At 43.8% G+C, this 17,490-nt stretch overlaps 1 protein-coding gene across 5 annotated transcripts in view; it reads right to left on the bottom strand.

The window, feature by feature from the left end:
* Positions 1–17,490, bottom strand: part of LOC105678911 (uncharacterized) — a 264,119-nt gene that overhangs the window by 91,391 nt on the left and 155,238 nt on the right. For all 5 annotated transcript variants that reach the window (XM_067358228.1, XM_067358226.1, XM_067358227.1 and 2 more), the window contains one exon: positions 14,535–14,609. In XM_067358228.1, the coding sequence (XP_067214329.1) occupies positions 14,535–14,601 (67 nt within the window). In that variant the 5' untranslated portion in view covers positions 14,602–14,609. The remainder of the gene's footprint in view (positions 1–14,534; positions 14,610–17,490) is intronic.

Consider the following 17,490-nt stretch of genomic DNA (forward strand, 5'->3'; position numbering starts at 1 on the left):
AGAAAGCTCGATTTGCCGCAGCTGCTCCAACGGATCGTTAAAATCGACCGTAAGCCGCGCCGCGCCGTCCGGATCGACGAGCCGAATATTCGAGCGTCGGCGGTAAAATGCCGATAATTTTGCCAATTCGGATCATTTCGCGGAGACGCATTGTTCCGCGGACGAGCGGCCAAGGTTTTTCGTCTACGCGTACCCACGTCGCGATGGTCGATACCCCCCCAGTGGGATCTCTCCCCCGTGGAATCTGGCTCGCATTCAGGAAATCAAGCGGATTGGGAAGGGGCCGCGGGAGGGGACGGGAGGTAGAATTTTACACGAGCGAGCGAGAAGGATTGCAGCGCGCAACAGCGATTTTCCGCAGTGCGCCTGCATTTCTTTTAATAAATTACACGTGGAAATTTATCGGGTGTGCGGCGCGACTGATTGATGAGTGCAACGATGTACTTCGATGAGCGGCGCGATAAAAGAGAATGGTTGCGCGTGGTGCGCGTCGCGTGTAAATGGATATTACTGATATAGTATTTTGTGCGTTCGGCGAGAGAGAGAGAGAGAGAGAGAGAGGGAAAGAGAGAGACTAAATGAAATAATATCTCAAGAACACTCCTCCCGAAAGATGAATAGGGCGCGCGCGACTGATGGAGATGAAGGAAAAGCTTCGGGTCGACTGACGTCGAGGTGCAGTCCGGATGAATGGGACGCCGTGGAGTGACGTCCATCGAGATCAAAAGACGAGTGGATGATTCTGGACGCGGGCTGTTGAGCGGAGACAGAGAAGTCGTGGAGATTATCGGAACGACGGCGGTGACAACAAAGAGCATTCCGTGTTCCATTGTGTTGACGTCTGCACCGGTGCATTTGCGTCAATATAAAATGCTGATTACGACGAGGTCCCTTCGTGCCTACCTCAAATAATCGCTAAAATCATTATTTTAATGATTTTGATGAAAACAAAAACGCTTATACATGAAATCGCTTGTGTGATGTACAACAATAGTTTCTTTCTTTTTTTTTGTGTTCAATAATCGTATAATAATTTAAAAAATAAATAAAAATTATATCTAAATTGAGAATATAAAAACAAAAATTTAATATTTTTTTGAAGATTTATTCATTTTTCAAAATAAAAATCAAATTCGACTGCTTTTGACATTTCTCATATATTCAATTAAAGTGCAATTTTATTTTGCAACATATGCAATATCAATTCAATATCAATTTAATACCAATTTAATATTTATTAAATATTTAATTAAATATTTAATATCTACATATATAAATTTAAAAATATTGTAAATAACAACTTTCAAAGCAAGATTAAATTTTACTAACATTTCGCTACCGCGATTGAATAAGAAACTATTCATTGCAAGAAAGCGAGTATTTAACCACGAACGTCGATCCTGTAATCGAGCTTTAAGGAATTGCGGGTGGCATTTAAAGACCTCGAGGGTTGTCGAAAGTGGCTAAAGAGGATTTCTTCTTGCATTGTATTGGAATGCAGCGCGCCGTGTGAATCGTTCTCGTATATCCTTGCGGAGAATTATCGAGATGTTTATCCGCTTATAAAGGCCGCTATCCGAATATTTATTAGTTCACGGGAGAAGCGACGTCCTTTTCCGCTCTGTTTCAACCAGGCAAGGGTGTCGCACCGCCGCCCAGTATTTATTGTCCCGACGGGAAATGGTGTTTCGTATGTTTCTACCTGCCTCTTCTTCGACAAGGCGTATTATACATTCAACATTAATGTCAAAGTGCGAAATAAATGTGGCGGAATTATTTTCAGGATTAAAAGTAATTAGCGTGTTAAAAGCAATCTTCAATTAATCCTCAATTACCATCGCGAAATTCAATCAAATTGCTGCACAAATAAAATTGCGCCAAGAAATTATATTTTATATCGCAGAACTAAGGTAGAATCATTCTCCATCGTTATTATATATATAATAATATACAAATATAAACGTAAATTTCTCTAACACCTTTGATATCTCCAATCGAGCAGCTTGTTTCAAACGTCGAATGTTAAAGGCAAATATATGCACCGGCGACGAAGCAGTCGCCTCTGCACACCTCGTGCGAAAAACGTTCAAAGCTCAAAAAGCGTTCGTTCAAGCGCACACGCGCGCAAAGGCGCGTTTATAACTACGCGATATTCGACGTGCGGAGATCGAGAAACGGTCATTCGCCGGAAGGCCGTTCACCCGGAAGATATTTCCGGCGCGCAAGAAACGAAAGGCCACTAAAAAAGGGATAGAGATAGGGAATGACTGACAGAGCGAGTATGCAGAATTCTATTTCCACCACGGGGTAAAGGGGCGGGGAGGGGAACCGCCGGGCGCTTATAGGGGCTTACGCGACCTCGTTTACTGTACACGTACCGGCATTGTTGCGAGCAAATCGTTTGTATTTTCTACGATGCAAACGAGTTCGCGGAAACGATACTAAACCGGCATCGAGAGCGTTTTTCCAGAACCGACACGGACCACCCGTCGTCTATCGACCTATCGATGTCTTCCGCCACGCGATGCTCGCGGCGTCTTCGCCGAACAAAAGTGACGACGGAACCTTGCAATCTGTTTTCTCCCTACCGACAACATAGAAAAGCTTACGGTTCGCCTGCGTGAAAGCAATTTCGTGACGAGGAGTCTTTACGATCGCGAGAGAAAAAGGGAGAAAGCGCGCTCTTTTTCATACTCCGCGATTTTTCTCATTAATCCGAGACCGGTCTCTGAAATGCGGAGCTAAACCAAAACCTCGTAATTTAATTGGGTCACAAACGAATGTTGAGATATTAGATCTGGGCAAATGGTTTTATGCAGTTCTGAGAAATAGGTATTTGCTTTTTGCGCGACGCGGAAAATAACGTCTAATTAAAGCGTTCCCCCGCGTAAATTACACGGCATCGGGTGTGTTGCATCTTGTACGTCAAACACAAAGGGGCCGTCGGACGCGACGCGATTAAAATTCACTGGCCGCGCGATATAAACGAGATTGGAATGAACAATGTGCGCCGGAATTAACACATTGCCACGAGGCGTAATTACCCGTTCCGCAAGTTCCACGGTCTCCGAGAGAGCCCCTCGTTCCATCCGCGCTCGATTATCCGTGAAAGAATCAACGGACCTCGAGGCACCCATCGGTACTTTAATTTTATTACCGTCCCCTCTTCTGAGAGAGAGAGAGAGAAAAAGGAGAAAAAGGGAAGGAGAGAAAGAGCCGGCACCCACTTCTTCAACCTGTCCTCTCCGCGTCACCCTCTTCGTTTCCCGAGTTTCTCAGTCGCTGACTGACTCGCCGGAGCCGTAAAACAATAATGAGCAATCACATAATAGATCGCCCGCGGAAAGCGGGGAAGCGGGGAAGAGCCTCCTTGGTCGTTGCTTCTATTCAATCCTCGCGTTGGCCGAATGGCGTTCGATTCTCCGGCCGGCGATTTTCCTAGTTGGCTTCGGCTGGCGAGATCTTAGCGCCGGCATTCCCGTTAAAGCTTATCGGCGAGGAAAGGGTCGTGGGGCGGGCATTCGTCGATTAAATTGTTACGCAAGTAAGTCGACACTTTGGTGACTTCGTGCTTATCGATCGGCGACCGATGGGTATCGCGATGCGCGTAACTAAGGGCAACGAAGGCGCCGATTCGCTCGAGTTTACTTAAAATACCTTCTCTCTTTCTCCCTCTCGAATCGATACTTCCCGAGGTAGTAATTCACGCTTTAATTGTTTCGCTCTGTATCCGCGAATTGCATTCATATTTATACCTGTTATATATTTTATTTATTTATTTATATTTATATTCATACCGATTTTTATATTTATACTTCTGAATGCTGAAAAACACAAGTTTTTGTTGTTCTATTTTTTTTTTTTTTTCAATATTAAAAATATCAATTTTATTCATTTCTCTATTTTTACTATTATATTAGTCGTATAAAAAAAAAATAGTGGTACTACTCTCCATTCGTGACAGATGGTGTGTTTTGTGACATCAGGCGGTTCCAAACGACCGATATTTCGCATTGTGAAACTTCGCCGCCGCCATCCAGCGCCGGCAACTTTACGTTTATGTCTGGCTTACGCGTGCAAATATATACGCGTAATGGATGTTTATACATATACGCGCCGAGAGAAGTGCACGGTGGCTTGACCCAGTCTCGCAGAATGCATACGCTCAATATGTATGCGGTGCGTACGACTACTGTCGCGCGGATGCGATTAAAACTCTTACGCGTTACAGCGCCGTATGGAAATCAGCATGTGCGGAATATTGTATAGCCGAGTGCGCGGCAACGAAAGTTCGCGTTCCGTATCTGCACGTGGAATTTAGCAGGGATGTTTACGAGGGCGTCGGGGACACGAATGTACGTACGTGTTTATGCAACCTCGCGCGTTTCAGTCCATTTAAAAGCGAATAAGTATGGACTTAATAATGTTTTGCTAAATGCGACTGCCGCGTGTATGGAGGAACGGAGATAATACAACAAAAGTTCACATTTCACTGTCTAGTATTTAGGAGAGAGATCGGTGAATTTTACATGTGTTTGCAACGTTCGACTGCAATATTTTATGAAATGAATAAACGACTGATAATGGAAGGTTTCTTCTTCATGTAAATATGAAAAATATATGTTAAAACGAAGATATTGTAACATAAAGAAACGAGAGTTGCATTATATTTTTTTTCCATCAAGTAGTAAAAAACAATATTTTCGAATAACGTAAATATGTACGTAATATACTTTTATATAACATGCAGATGTATAATGCGTACGTTTGAAATTAACTAAAGTCTATCTTCCGAAATGCTGTTTAGCTAGAGTGAAATTACTCTAGCCAAACTTCTCCATCTTTCTTTGTACACCGTATATCATTTGTGTAGAGCAAGCTGCTTCCAATCCTGCGGAACTGCATAGAGTAGATTTAGCGAGACAAATCTCCAGGCTGTGTACATTTGCGAATCTCAGTCTCTCCGCGGTTATGTCCCATGCTGGACTCCCCTCGCTATCCAGCACTTTACATTTCACGAAAAAAAAGACAGTGGTAAAAACAGGATTATTAGAGGGAGAGAAAAAAAAATCCGCTCTAAATTCTTGCAAGAATGATGAGTCGAAAGGAAGAACTTTTGTAAAGACTTTATTCGCGTCGCTATTTTACGAACGACAAATAAAATTGCGAAAAACAAGATTTTTTTTCCGAATTTTGCAAACTATTGTAACTTTTCATCAGAATGTCACGAAGAAAATTCTCCTTGCGCGGTGATTCCGTCGAAATTGATACAGGCGCTAAAACGGCACCGTGAGAGTCCATCAAATTTCACCGGGACGTAAACTCACGATAAAACGTCGAATAAAACGCAACGATAAAAAAATTGGGACAATCCCTGTGCGCACGCGTTTCTATGCGCTCGGAAAAAAAAGTGTCGAGAGAGGATCGCCGGATAGTGATAGAGAGTTTCGATCATCCGAGAGATCACCGGATTTCTATCTCTCGTAACCGATACGAGCGACGTGTCGGCTGACAGTATCCGGTAATCGGGGTCACCTCGTTTCCGCGAGAATGATCTTGCAACACGACAAACACTTCGGGAATCGTTTCTCGATCTGACAATTCGCGTGGCGCGCGGCACGTGGCGAGTGAGATGAATTTATTGCGGCACGGGAGCCCTTGGAGAAGGCGCGGTTCTGTACATCGGAAAGAGCTGACGGATTGAAAAGCAAAAGGACAGGAGCGACGTAAGAGCATTGGCATTGTGTCATAATGTTTGAGACGGTAAGCCATCGAGGGAAAGCTGTCTCCTGTGTAAGAAGTATGATAAAGTTCCTCAAGTTACTCGCCGTATTCACTCGATACCGAACGTCACGAGGAACGGGGCGAGGAACAGGGCGAGGAATCGCTCTAAGGAACGGAGGATCTCAATATCGCGACATTGAGAGGGAAAACCACGAGTTTTTTTCGTCACACAAGGCACTCATATCGGCGGTGCGACGCAGCGGGATATTGTATTTGCGCGTAAGCTGTGCAGAGCGCGGGATAGGTTCGTGCAAAATGACGGAGATCGTCGCCCGCTTCGTCAATGGAGCAGTAATAGCATTGAAGGGCGTTAGAAGCGCGTTGCAGACGCGTTTACTATGATGCGCGCGTGAAACTGGCTCGTGAAAGGCTCGCAAAAGCGCTTTATATACCGATGTATACAGACGTATACCGGGCGCGGCGGGTGCACTGACTCTGCACTTACCGTGTTGTGTCATTGCAAATTGCGAACGCGCCATTGCCGCGTTGAACAGTGTGGAGCCATCAGTTTTAATTGACGCCGGGTTGTGGTCCAAACCGCGCCGTTGTGGACCATTTGGCAAGCGATATGGTTCCGTTATAACCGTATAATTCTTACGTCTAGGAGCGTATTGCATCGTCCAAATGCTTCGCAGTCGTATTTGCCGAGCGTCCCTCTTTCGCTCGCGTAACCTCTCAAAACGGCTCGCACATATATCTCGCCCCGGCCGCAGCCTTCGTAAACTCGGAAATAATGTAGACGCGCCGGAGTTTCAATCTTACAGAAATTAATTCGTGCAAATATCATTTCGTTTCCACCCGTCGGCTTATGCGTAGCATTGTTTACACACGTTCTCGCGCGGGCGAAGGCTAACAGCGAAACTCGTTTCCGCGAGAACGACCGCCGGCAAATTCATTCAGTCCCGCTTACGCTCGCTTCTTCGTTTATAAGACGCACTCTACGTCGGAATGCAACGCAACCGACCGTGCAAATTCGACCGATCTAAACGTTATTGCATTCTTTTTTACGGAAAATTCTAATATGCTCGCCGCATTTCAATGTATAAATCAGAGTCGTATTTGTCGGAATTGTCTAATGTCGGAATTAGTTCGCAAGTGCTATTTTCACAGCGAAATCGAGCACCGCGTACAAATAGCTCCCGCCGTAAGTACACATTATGCAAAGCGACGCTCCTCAACTTGGCGTCGCGGCGCGCAGACGACGGCTGCGAGAAGAGGAATATACGAAGACGACGGACGCGCAGCGACAATTAGGCAATTAGAACGAAAAAGCTCGTTCGGTAGGCAGCCCGCGTGCTTGAGGCGCGAAAGGTTCAAGGTGCACCTGAGGCGGGTGATCGTTTCGTTTCGCGGAGGGAGGCAGACGACCGGGGATCTTCGCTTCGAATTGCCAAGTGCACACATCGCTAACTAGGTTACATAACACAATTAGCGCCTCCGCTAATTTCTCAACGCCGACTAGGCAACCGGCTAGGCATGGTACTTCGCTATTAATGGGCAAATACAAAGCGCCGACTATCCGGAACGCGCCGCCGCTCGGTCTTCCCTATCCGACCGTTTCTCTCTTCCTCCCATCGCCGTGTCGACCCCTGCTATCCTGTCTTTTCCCGCGACGAGAGGAACAGCCGGGAGAACCCTCGCCGTGTACGGTCCAGACGAACAAAAACAGGTTTGATCGCGTACACAAACACGGGGGCGGGCGCGCGTTTAATCGCAAGAGCGCGTTTCCACGGCGCCCGGTGTATTCGTACTCGTACCGGAGGAAACGCGCGTTGAATATTCAATTCGTCGCGATTTATAATAGGCACGAGTGTATCTTCGCGCCATGTTCGCCGTTCTCGATACTTTAATCATTGCGGAAGTAACGGCGAGATAAGCGAAGTAGAAAAAAGAGGCTTTTATTCCTCTTAATGGCAAATAGATAAAGAAGCTTTCTGTGCTTCTTTGCAGATAATTCATAAAAATCGCGCGTCACAAATTATGTGTTTCAATAATTTTCTTAAGGATAAATCAATTTAAAAAACGTATAAATATTATATTAAATAAAAATGAATACTTTATTGCTATTTTTCTTTACGTCCAACTCGAATAGATGGAGTGGAGACTTTCCGTGTACTTTGCGCTCGTGAAAACCGCACATCACAGATTGTACGTATCTCAACAATTTTATCAAGGATAAATCAATCTGAAGCTGATGAAAGAAGTCGCACGTAAAGAAGAGCACGGCTGATCCGGCGCGTGTCTTGCGTATGTGAAATGTATAAATATTATATAAAAATTAAATTAAGCGAAGTACGAGTGACGCGTCCGCGCACTTACTAACCCACCGCACGAAGTCGGCGGATGAAGTCACGGCACAACCGGTAGTAGCGCCGCATAGGAGCGTACTAAAACGAAATTAACGCTCGCCAGAGGCGAGTCAAGAGGATGGTGTTACTCGGGAAAATGAATAAGCGCGAGGAGCACAAAGAAAAGGATTTTAAAGGATCACGAAGTGGGCAAGCGAGGAAAGGAGGAAACTCGCGGAAAAGACACGGAAATGTCGAGGGCGCGCGACGAGAGCGACGAAGACGGCGGCGGAGAAAAGAAAGAGATAGCGAAAAAGGAAAGCGGATAAAAGATCGCGGATTCGTGTAGAAATGGAGGGAAGCGGGGGGGTGAGTGAGAACGATGGGAAAACGGCGGCGGGAGGACGAGAAAAGAAACGAGAAAGAGCCATTTGTGCTCCGATGAACGTTCGGCAGGCGAGAGATGCATAGGTACGCGCGCGCATCCAGGATATTAAAAACATACACATCGGACGGTAAATCCGGCGTAAAATATAAATCGGTAATACCGCCGAAAAACTCGGTCGGAGCTGAGCCTCCGGCTTTTCCGTCTCCCTACTACCTTCGCGCGTTGTTTCCCTTACCCTCGATCGTCCTTCTCCACACGTTATTCCGCTTCGCCGGAAGCGCGTCGGGTTTTTTTTACCGCCCCTTCCGATAACGGCGTGCAGCTTGAATGCGCGCCGTTCCTCGATGCCGCCGGCTTTCGCGCGCGGCGGCGTGCAGGTGAGATTTTCGCAGGATGCTCGATAGAGCGAACGAGATAACACGGTGCCTCGAGTGTTTCACGCGCGGGAAGAGGGAGAGTTAATGAGAATGCGAGGGCGCGCGAATTAACGATTTCCGGGCGAGATGCGCATATTGAGCGTTGAAATAGATAATAAATTGCATTAGTGTCATAAACATAATTCGATTTATCAATCGAATAAATCTATAAACGGATTACAGCGCTGCAAAACATAATGTAATATTAATAATATTACATTGATTATTACAAAGGACAAAATATTAAACCATACTCGTATACTAATTATATGTTAATTACTAAAGAACGAAATATCGATGAGACTTTGAATAAACTGACAACAAAGAAAAAGGAGAAAAAATAAAATTGCATCGATGTGTCTATCCTGTCGCGTCGATTGCAAGCGTTTAATTTTCTCAGACAACAATCCCGCCGTTTTAATTACCGATCCGCCGCCTTAAATGTATTTTCCTCCGACGCACGTACAAGTTTAATGTCCGACGAAACGTTTTCGGCTTTATTAGAGACAGAGAGAGCGCAGCACGCGAAAAAGAAGGGCGCGTCGTCGTCGGCCTGGCTTTTAATCGTCGTCGCGACGCTGCTTTTTTGCGCTTCTCTCACGCGGACGGACGCGCGCAAGCGCGTGTGTGCACCAGTGTTGGAATCCACTTTAACGGACCTCGCTAATTACCGAGCGGGTAGCTCCGCTTATTTGCCTTGACTCTGATTAACCTTCCGCGCGGTGTTCCTCTCTGCGCTACGGAAACGAGAAAGGGATCAAGGACGGCCGTGGGGCGACCATATATAATCGCTTTATGCACGTTCCCGCGTGATATCACAACTATGAAAATTTAACGCTTTCGCCTGCCATAGTTTCGCTCCGATTGAATTCACGGCGAAACGATACATTTACATTTTACGATTATATTTTTTTAACGTCGCTGTTACGCGTCGAGATAACGATTTGGCGAGAGTTAATATTGCAATTTCCGATGTCTTTCTATGTTAATAAATAATCTGCTGTCTGTTTTATCTTACATTATTGTTATACGTCAAATTTTTTATTCAATTATTTAGTCGTACGTACGTAAATGGTAACTATGAACAATATAGTGCGACAAGGAATACACCAAATCAGAATTATAATTCGATACTGGCACGTACACACGATCGAAGCGTATTAGCGCGACACACGCTTATCCGTTCGGCGGATGTTACACGCAAGGCAAATATCCACGGGCGATTATAGCACTAAATCAGACGTTTCTCGCGGGGAGAGAGAAGGCATAGAGGATGGAACAATTTGAGGCGGCGCACGATCGCGAAAATTCACCGCGTCGGATGCGCCTTATCTCGCTCGAAGAACGTGCATATCTGCTAGGCGGTCAGATAAGGATGATCCACCGAACCCACCGTCTACGCGCAAGCAGTCGGCGCAGAAAATTATGTGTGCCTCCGTAAAAGCGCCGTGCCCTCGTCCACAAACAAGACCCTCGGCGACGGGAAACACATAAGGTTAAGGTAAAAGCGGGAGGGAAGATGTGAGAAAGAGGGAGAACGGAGGAGATAGTCGCGATCGACATCGTTACCTCCCGTGATTTTCGGATTTGCACCTTGTAGTATAACCCGAAAGTAGCTATTCCCTTTTTCATCGTCAGATTTTCGGACGGCTCTTATAAACTTATACTCGGCGTGGCGACGTGAGACCGCGAAGTTCGTATACGCCGGCCGATTCGTCAGCGTGCTGGGCCGTCGATGGGCTGGGCGGGCAGCGTGCGTTTATCGCGTCGCCGATATATTACCAAGAGCAGCCAGATATAAACGTTACGGTCCATTAACCGGAAACTCCGTGTAATGCCCGTCTCCGCGTAACGTTAATTTCAACGCGCGCGCTGTACGCGGAAATGGAAATGCAGTTTTATTACAAAGGTACAAAACCGCTCGCCGAGGGACAAGAAACGAATTCAGCGCTTCGCTTCGGGCGCACACCCGCCCCGTCCCCTTTCTCGCGAACGGCCGGTAAATGCGCATTTTTCTCGTCGTAAAATTAACTCTCTTTTCCTCCCTCCCTCTCCCATCGCACTCTCAACCTGTCCCGATGAAAAAGGTTATTCATATCAGGGGGCGCGTATCCTTTCCCGCTGCAGATTACTTCAAAGCAAATATTCTCCACGCGTTTAAAAGAAATTATAAAGATATAACTAAATCCGTCGAATTTTTGCATCGCAGTTTAAAACAAGATTCCTGTGATATGAGAAAAATGTGACAAACATGTGTTATCAAACGCAAAAAAAAAAAAAAACTTAATACGTTATTGTCGCGCGCGTGAATCTCTCGCAATCTGCGCAGCAATCAAAATTATAGTATTGGTTTTCTCGTGCGTGTGAAGATTGAAAATTCCATTCCGTGCCGAAATGTATCTAAAAAATTGCCAATTATTTCGAAATCATTTTTTTCTATATGACGGATTATTTTTCACATGGTTTATCTTTTTTACTAAATTTTTGTTGAAATGCAAAACGTTAAGATTATGCTAATAAAAGATTTTTTTTTTTCCTTTTCGCTGAAAATGACATTTTGGTGTTTATTCAAAAGATATAGATCTCCTTGTGTGTCTGAAAGCCACAATTACGTCGAAATGACGGTAAAATTTGACGCAAGTCAAAATAACAGCAACCGAATTGTCGGAAATGACATTTGTATTCGAATGATTTTATTCGCCGGCTGCGGAGACTGCGGATCGTATTTACCTCCGGTTTACATCGGCTTAATGCCGCGTTGATATTCGAAATAATAGCGATTCACTGGCACAAACGTGCTTCTCTCGTACTACGTAACATGGTATCCATGTAAGCGTTTAGATGTACTGTTTCCACTAGCCGGCAACCAGTGAACATAGCTTTGCCAATGTGAGGGCATTATATCTCCACTGAGCAGACCAATCCACCATATTGTATTTCGCTGTCATTTGCTAAATATACGCAAAGCTCACTGATAGTCATAAATCTACTATCGAATAGTGCAGTTACTCATATTTATCCTTTTAAAGCTTGATTTGTAAAAATCCTTGTATTTTCGACCATTTGCAGCGTCAACAAGCATTTATAATAAAACGCTTTTGAAAAATTGGCTTTGTTAATTTTGAGAATCGATATAAACATAGATTATAGCCATATATTTCGATATTAATTAAAATATTCCACACACTTGGCATTCGATTGGAGAAGAGAAAAACGTGTTCTTTTAACGACTTAATTGGTCGAGTTTGCATCAAACACAAAGTCTTGCAGTCCCCTCGCAATCTCGACGGTCTTTACGCTATTGTCCCATAACACCCACGCCATTAACAAGTTTCGAGCTTCTTAGTTGCCGTCCACGACCCTCTGAAGCATCGTGGTCCCGTGCCACTTCAATCCACAAAGACGGTTCGCGACCGTCTCGAAGCCGCCAATTAAGTTAGTTACCAAATTCAAGAACTCGAAAGAAGTGGTTTACCGTGACAAGGAACAAATGACGCGACTTTACTGGCGTTTTGCGTCTGCAAGAATTTCACAACTAGGAATGCTTCAAATAGACTGGAAATCGAGAGATTATCCGAAGAGCAAATTGGATGATCGAATAGTTTCGTTGTATGAACTTATCGGCTACATGGAAAAATTTTATATGATATAGCAACAAGAAAATAAAAACTGTGACAGTTATTCTCTCAAATAGATAAAGTTAAATTAGAAATTATATTTAATTAAAATATTAATTAATTAATTTCGATGCATAAATAAAATGCATAAAGTAAATTAGCATACTTTGCTGACCGCTCGTATCTTCGATATCTTCGAAATGATACTTTGCCGATGCGATAGCGCAGAACGTTACCGCAGTTCGTTACTTCGCGAGTCTTCACGACATTGTCTCGCGCCGCTGACCATCGGCGAGTTTCGGACTTCTCAGTCGCTGAAAGGAAAGTCAAAGACGGTCCCCGTGCGAGAAAGCCGCCAATTAAGTCAAAAGGGGGAAGGGTTCACTTTGGTAAATTCCGAACGCGCGTACCGCTGCGGTTCGTTTGCCGCCATCAGAGTGCGACCGAGAAAATATACTTTGACCTGGATCGACGTCAGGGAGACGCGTACTCAGTGTCTCTTGTGTACTCGAAATCGAAGTTTCCACTCGCGGTCGTCAGTCCGACGAACTCTCAGATTGTGTCCGTTCCTTCGTACGTGGGGAGATTTGCCTCGATAGGGCTAAACAAGTTTAACACTGCCAGACAACTTTCAAATAGAGTAGTGAGCTCACCGCAGCACGAGTGCAGCCGCACGCGCCATTTCAAAGAGATTGCGAGCGCGCTCGCATTCGCATGATGAATTACGCCATAATTCAAAAAAGAATCAGATGTGATTGAATTTCACGCGCGTGAAAAAAAAAAACGCGGAGATCTGAACAAAAATTTTTATTATCCGTCAAATTAGAACCATTTTTCCGATAAAAGTAACGTAACTCCTTAAATTGAGCGCGTTTTGAGAATGACGTATTATATATATTTTTACGTGTAAGGGACGTCTCCGTCGTTATTATAAGACGATCTGTTACCGAGTCGCAGGAGCTTAGTGGAAAAATAAGCTCCATTGGTACAAATGCTGAGCCTCTTAGACCGTGCTCGAGTAAGGGTGAAAGAGGGCTAATTTGTCTATCCGTGCACTGTTTGGGGGAGCAGCGGCGGGAGAAAAGAGGCACGGTTATGGGTCATGCTTGGGTGTGCAATACATCTGGGAAAACCACCCACCCATTCGGAGGAATACGAATACACCCTCTCACGTTGTTTCTACAATCATCATAATCCACCCCTCGACGTTGTTTTCGCACGGGTTCACGCCAGATTCCGAGCGACCGAGGTGGATTAAGGATTTTCCGCCTGCCTCTCGTGGCCCAACTACCGCACGTCGTCGGTGACAGAGAGAGAAAGAGAGAGGGAAAGAGAGAGAGAGAGAGAAAGAAAAAAAAATGACCCAATTCGAGGGTTTTTCTGGTTTTAGAGACCGGCTTTTGCAGCTCGTTGCGCAGCAGGAAAGACGGTAATGCTAGAGCAGTCGTGCAACGAATAGCCGTGATAGTATTGCTGGCCATCTTCGTGCAAAATGACTCATAAACATTCTTACGGTGCACACTTTTTAGTTTAAACACGGACATTTGTTATATTTTACTGTTTCTTAATTCCAAAATGACTATGACAAATATTTATTCGAAGCTATTTTAAAGCTTCCATTTTAGATTTTAGTTGTGCTTATTAATAACTTCTATCTTCTATATTTATGATAATTGAATTTATCAATTTGTTACAAATATCTGGCGCGTCGTTCTATCAATAATAACACCTCGAGAGATTTTATACAAGTATATTATATAATTCTGATCTTTTTATCTTTTAATATACATAACTGTATATTAAACATCACATAAAAGTAGATCTGTCATGAATAATAATTGTAATATGAATTTTATATATTATAAAATTGTATAAACTGATAAAATAAATTTTGATAATTTAATTTAATTTAACTTAATATATCATTAGAGACAAAAAGATATTCTATTATTGTATCCTTAATATTATATAATAACTATATATAAAATCTGTGACAATCGATTTAGTCATTAGTAGAGATTTTTCAATAAAAATGACTTACCACGCGATGCGCCCAGAATGCACGACTGCGGTAGCAGGAAGCAAGTCAGCACCAGTGGCCAATTCATCTTCAAATCTGCAGCAAAAAAAAATTACCATAGCCGTTAGAAAATGCAATATCATTTAGATGAAAAATCTAAGGACAACATTGATCCGAAATACCAGCCTCGAAACATATACGCCTGCTTGTGTGTACGCATCAGAAATTCTATCCGCGAGGTAAGTACTACTCCCCGTCTTAATAAAGCACGGTGATTGTCCCTAAATAAGCCGAAATAGCCTGTGTAAACAAGCGCCGGGCTAATATCGGTTTCTCCTTCACGCTTCTTCGACTACGTCGGCTTAGCCCGTCTTATCCTACGCAAAAAATCATGAGAAACGACGCACCCGGCGCGAATCAATGCGTGCTCATTGCCAAACAACAGCCCGACGCAATTAGGGAGAGTCGCCCTTTTACGCCATATAATATCGATACGAAAATGTGCTCCGCTAATCCTGCTTTCGGTCAGTTATAACCCGATACCGAGATGGATGTGCCCGCGGCTACGTCACGAAAGGGGAGATAGATCGTTCTCGGCACGATAGAAATTCAGGGATCGATACGCCAGTAATTCTTGTATCGGCCCCGGGAATAAGTAGCCCCATTGACCTCTCGGGCACGTTCGGAAATTAGACCCGACCATGGCGATAAAACGTACGGTAGGGATGTTCGCGTGTTAAAACATCGTCTTGCACGATTTTAATGTGCCTCGGGTTCAGTTTCGTCATGACTTGCTCACGGAATCATCTTACATAAGGTAAATGTTCCAATCGGATATTTAAGAGTTAATCAATATTCAAGATATAATCTGTTCTCCTAAATAATAATAATTTCTTCATCTCTTTTCGCATATATAGTAAAGATTAAAGTTTATTTAACTGTAATAAAATAAAAATTACGTTTATTAATTGGTCGATTAAATATTTGAAAAAAGTGCGGACACATACTTCCGTATTTACTATATAAAATACGCGCAAAACATATTTTTTTAATAAGAAACGTGTTTTTAAAATTAATAAAAATGCTATTTCTCAGTTCAACTTATTCTATTAATTATTATGTAAATAAATATTACACAACAATTTTTAATGTTTTGTACATACAAACTTTATCGCATATTTATAACTATTAAATAAAAACTGTTCTGTCAAAATGTGGTTGGAAATTGAGATATGTACGGTCACTGGAATATTTATCTTATACATCGCAATAATATTTTGCTACACTCGTATATTCAATCTTCGTCTGCAAAATCAAATTATGTTAATATTTATAGATTCAAGATTCCCTTGCTTGCTCTCGTAATAAAAACACGAGTGGCTTAGGGCGGAGACCTTTTATTCGCGTGGAGCGTGTCTTCGATCCGTTCAGCTTCTCCAGCGAATGGCGAAAAATCCAGCACAATCTTACGAGACAAAATTCGCGTTCAGCGCACATTTTTGGAAATCGTATATTGCGCGAATGAGAAGTTTCGCCATTGTGTTTGAGGTGAACAATTCGCCTGTTCGAAAAAGCGAGCTGATATCCGACTTTTATTTTCCTCTATCAGCTTGAGCAACATTAACGCTTCCTCGGATCTGGTTTTCTCAAGCGAATCCGACGGAACGAGGCCGACAAGGCCGCGCTTACGAATTCTCAGAATGTTCTGGCACTGTCTATGCGAATTAAGCAAGAGGGAAGTAAGTACGCGGCGAGTGGGAATGAGAGCGAGATAAAGGGCGCAAAGGAACAAGTTGTTTCCTTCACCGTTCGGCGCGTTCACGATAAGATGCATAGATATAATGCAACCTAAAAGGATACGAGTGCTCCGCAAAGACGGTATGAAGTATGCATGTAAACATGTGAAAACCGTGCATACGTCTTGTCACGATAAAAATGCGACATGTAAAATGCCGTAATGCTCCCGCGCGAATATGCGACATTGTAAATTACAGTGTCACGCAAATGAATTTCCGTGAAATCTTTTCATTCCCTTAACTCAGGCGCGCGCGCGCGCGCGCGCGCGCTCGTAATTCTTTTGTGTCAATCTCGGTACAAATGCGCTTGCTACTTACAATAGCAGTCGATTGATACGAGTGTACCACAATAGTTTTCAATGTCGCCCCGTATGAATATCGCAGTCAATGGACGCATTCAGCGGAGACGACAATCGAGTAGCACTTGAGTAGCAATGGAACTCGATTCGCTGAATATCTCTGGTATATATACCGACCGCATTCAATTGCTACTAAACTGTTGTCTCCGCTGAATGCATCCAGTGTAAACATGAAATGAGATTTGGCCAGCTGCATTTAGCCCCAAATGCGCGGTGCGGGGATAAACCAAAGATTCTAACGCGTTGTCTTGAGCGCAATCGATTACGTTATTATCCCCAAGCGGCACGGAAAATCAGGCGCGGGATATTAGAGGCGCGTGCACATGACTTTCCATGGGGAACGCTTCATCCTTACTGGATCATTCTTCTCTCAACTATAGATAAAATATGGCTACGATACGCAGCGAGAGAGCTCGTACGAAACGACAGCCGGTGCACCGTGAGGAATCTTAAGAATCTACGGAGCGAATAAAAGCGCCCGTCGCAGCGTCACTTCTCATCGTCCTCTTTATTTCCATCGCCTTTTATACCGGCGAGCTAATATCCGGAAAGCGCTCTTGCATTTCTTCATTAGATATTTCTTATTACGAGAAATACTGATTCTGCATAATTATTGAGGGTGGTGATTTTTTCCATGCCGTTTTCGCGTTAATTCGCTTCAGCTCTTTCCTTCTTTTCCCTCTTTGTTTTAATTGGACACGGGCTAGCTAATTTGCGTCACAGAAACTGCCGGATAATCGATTACTCGCTGTAGCATCATGTTGATCAAATAAACGATGATATTTCATATGTTCATATATTAAACGTTATATCCTCACTTCA

This window comes from Linepithema humile, chromosome 6 (assembly GCF_040581485.1).
Source record: "Linepithema humile isolate Giens D197 chromosome 6, Lhum_UNIL_v1.0, whole genome shotgun sequence".
In the NCBI taxonomy this organism is placed as follows: domain Eukaryota; kingdom Metazoa; phylum Arthropoda; class Insecta; order Hymenoptera; family Formicidae; genus Linepithema; species Linepithema humile.